At 42.5% G+C, this 1495-nt stretch overlaps 1 protein-coding gene across 1 annotated transcript; it reads left to right on the forward strand.

The window, feature by feature from the left end:
* Positions 1–552: 552 nt before the first annotated feature.
* Positions 553–1495, forward strand: LOC149010730 (uncharacterized). Its single transcript, XM_089163387.1, has one exon. The coding sequence runs from the start codon at positions 607–609 to the stop codon at positions 1276–1278; it is 672 nt and encodes a 223-aa protein (XP_089019513.1). The 5' UTR covers positions 553–606; the 3' UTR covers positions 1279–1495.

Here is a 1495-nt window from a genome sequence, read left to right on the forward strand (position 1 = left end):
CCCAGGGATGGGGTGATGGGATGGTTTTTTATTTTTTTATTTTTTACAGGTGGGTCCCACCAAATTTGTGGTGGAAAAGGTGTTTGTGCCAAATTCTGTTATATGTGACAGTTTAAAGTTAGAATTCCCAACTTAAATACAGAATATTTGACGATGAGAAACAAACACACATAAAAATCACATCAAGAAAGCACCTACATCTCTGAGCAAAGGCCAGCGATGACGACAAAGAAGAATAGGGTATGGATGAGTTTTTTCGGTTGCGATTGAGGGTTGGTCCGATGAACCGGTTTACTCAAGATCAACGGTTAAGATATATTTGTCTCCGCGTGGCGCTCATCGGTGAATGGCGGCTACTTCGAGCGCCGCAGACGATTTTAGTCGGCTTCCCGGCGCTAGGATAGCTCCAACCCTGAGGGCAAAGTCAGGGTAGGTCAAGCTTAAAAGAACGGCCAGGATTGGGTAAGGTTTTGACTGTTCCGACTCAATCCGAACCATTCACACCCCCACAAAAAGAACCAGAGAGAATTAGCGAAATGGGGAACGAATAAGAAATTCTAGGGTAACTGTCACCATTAAAGTCTTCACCAGATCCTGTGGTTCGCGATGGCAAGTGAGCCACGCCTCACCACCAGAAAATCCCTGTCAAAGCCCTATCGAATTAATTTTTCATCAACAACCACTGAAGAAGGTACTACACAGAGAAATTATTTCTCCCAATTGAATTCTATTTCCAATATCCCATCACTTCGTCTCTGCTCTAGGTTTGAGATGGGTTCAGTGTTAGTGCCAAGACTCGTAATCCTGCTCAGCTTCATTGTCTCACCTGCACTATTAATGGCAGCCGAAGACAAACGGACAGCCTACGACGTTCTTCAAGAGTATGATTTCCCAGTTGGGATTGTGCCAAAATCAGTAACTGGATATGAACTGGACAGAACTACTGGGAAGTTCACAGGTTATCTGAATGGTAGCTGCAGCTTCTCTTTGGTGGGTTCTTACCAGATCAAATACCAATCCACCATCACAGGCTATATCTCCATAGATAAGCTCACTAATTTGAAAGGTGTCAGTGTCAAGGTTTTCCTGTTTTGGCTTAACATCGTTGAAGTTGTTCGGAGAGGCGACGAGCTTCAATTCTCTGTGGGGATTACTTCGGCTTCTTACGGAATCGAAAATTTCCTGGAATCGCCGCAGTGTGGTTGTGGCTTCGAATGCGATGATCAGTTGTCAAAGAGAATCGATAGGAACTCGAATCAGCTTCTCTCTGCTTTCTAGATGTTTTGATCGAGAGTTTGCTAATGGAGTCTCAATAGTGGTAATTGTCTCTTACTTTTCTTAAGGCTGTTTGGTTAAGCAGAATATTTTAGTTTTTCCTTGGAAAACACCCCCTTTAAAAGCTAGTGAGTGTTTGTCTTTTTTTGGCATTCATAGCTTTGTACTTATTAAATTTTAGTTAGATTGAGGCTTTTAGGCTTTTAGTTAAATTTTAGTT

The sequence above is a fragment of the Hakea prostrata genome, chromosome 7 (assembly GCF_041222555.1).
Source record: "Hakea prostrata isolate BN-2017 chromosome 7, UWA_Hpros_2, whole genome shotgun sequence".
NCBI lineage: Eukaryota > Viridiplantae > Streptophyta > Magnoliopsida > Proteales > Proteaceae > Hakea > Hakea prostrata.

What these genes read in the sequence shown, in the direction of transcription:
- LOC149010730 (XM_089163387.1), top strand. Translation starts at nt 607, where the DNA reads ATGGCAAGTGAGCCACGCCTCACCACCAGAAAATCCCTGTCAAAGCCC.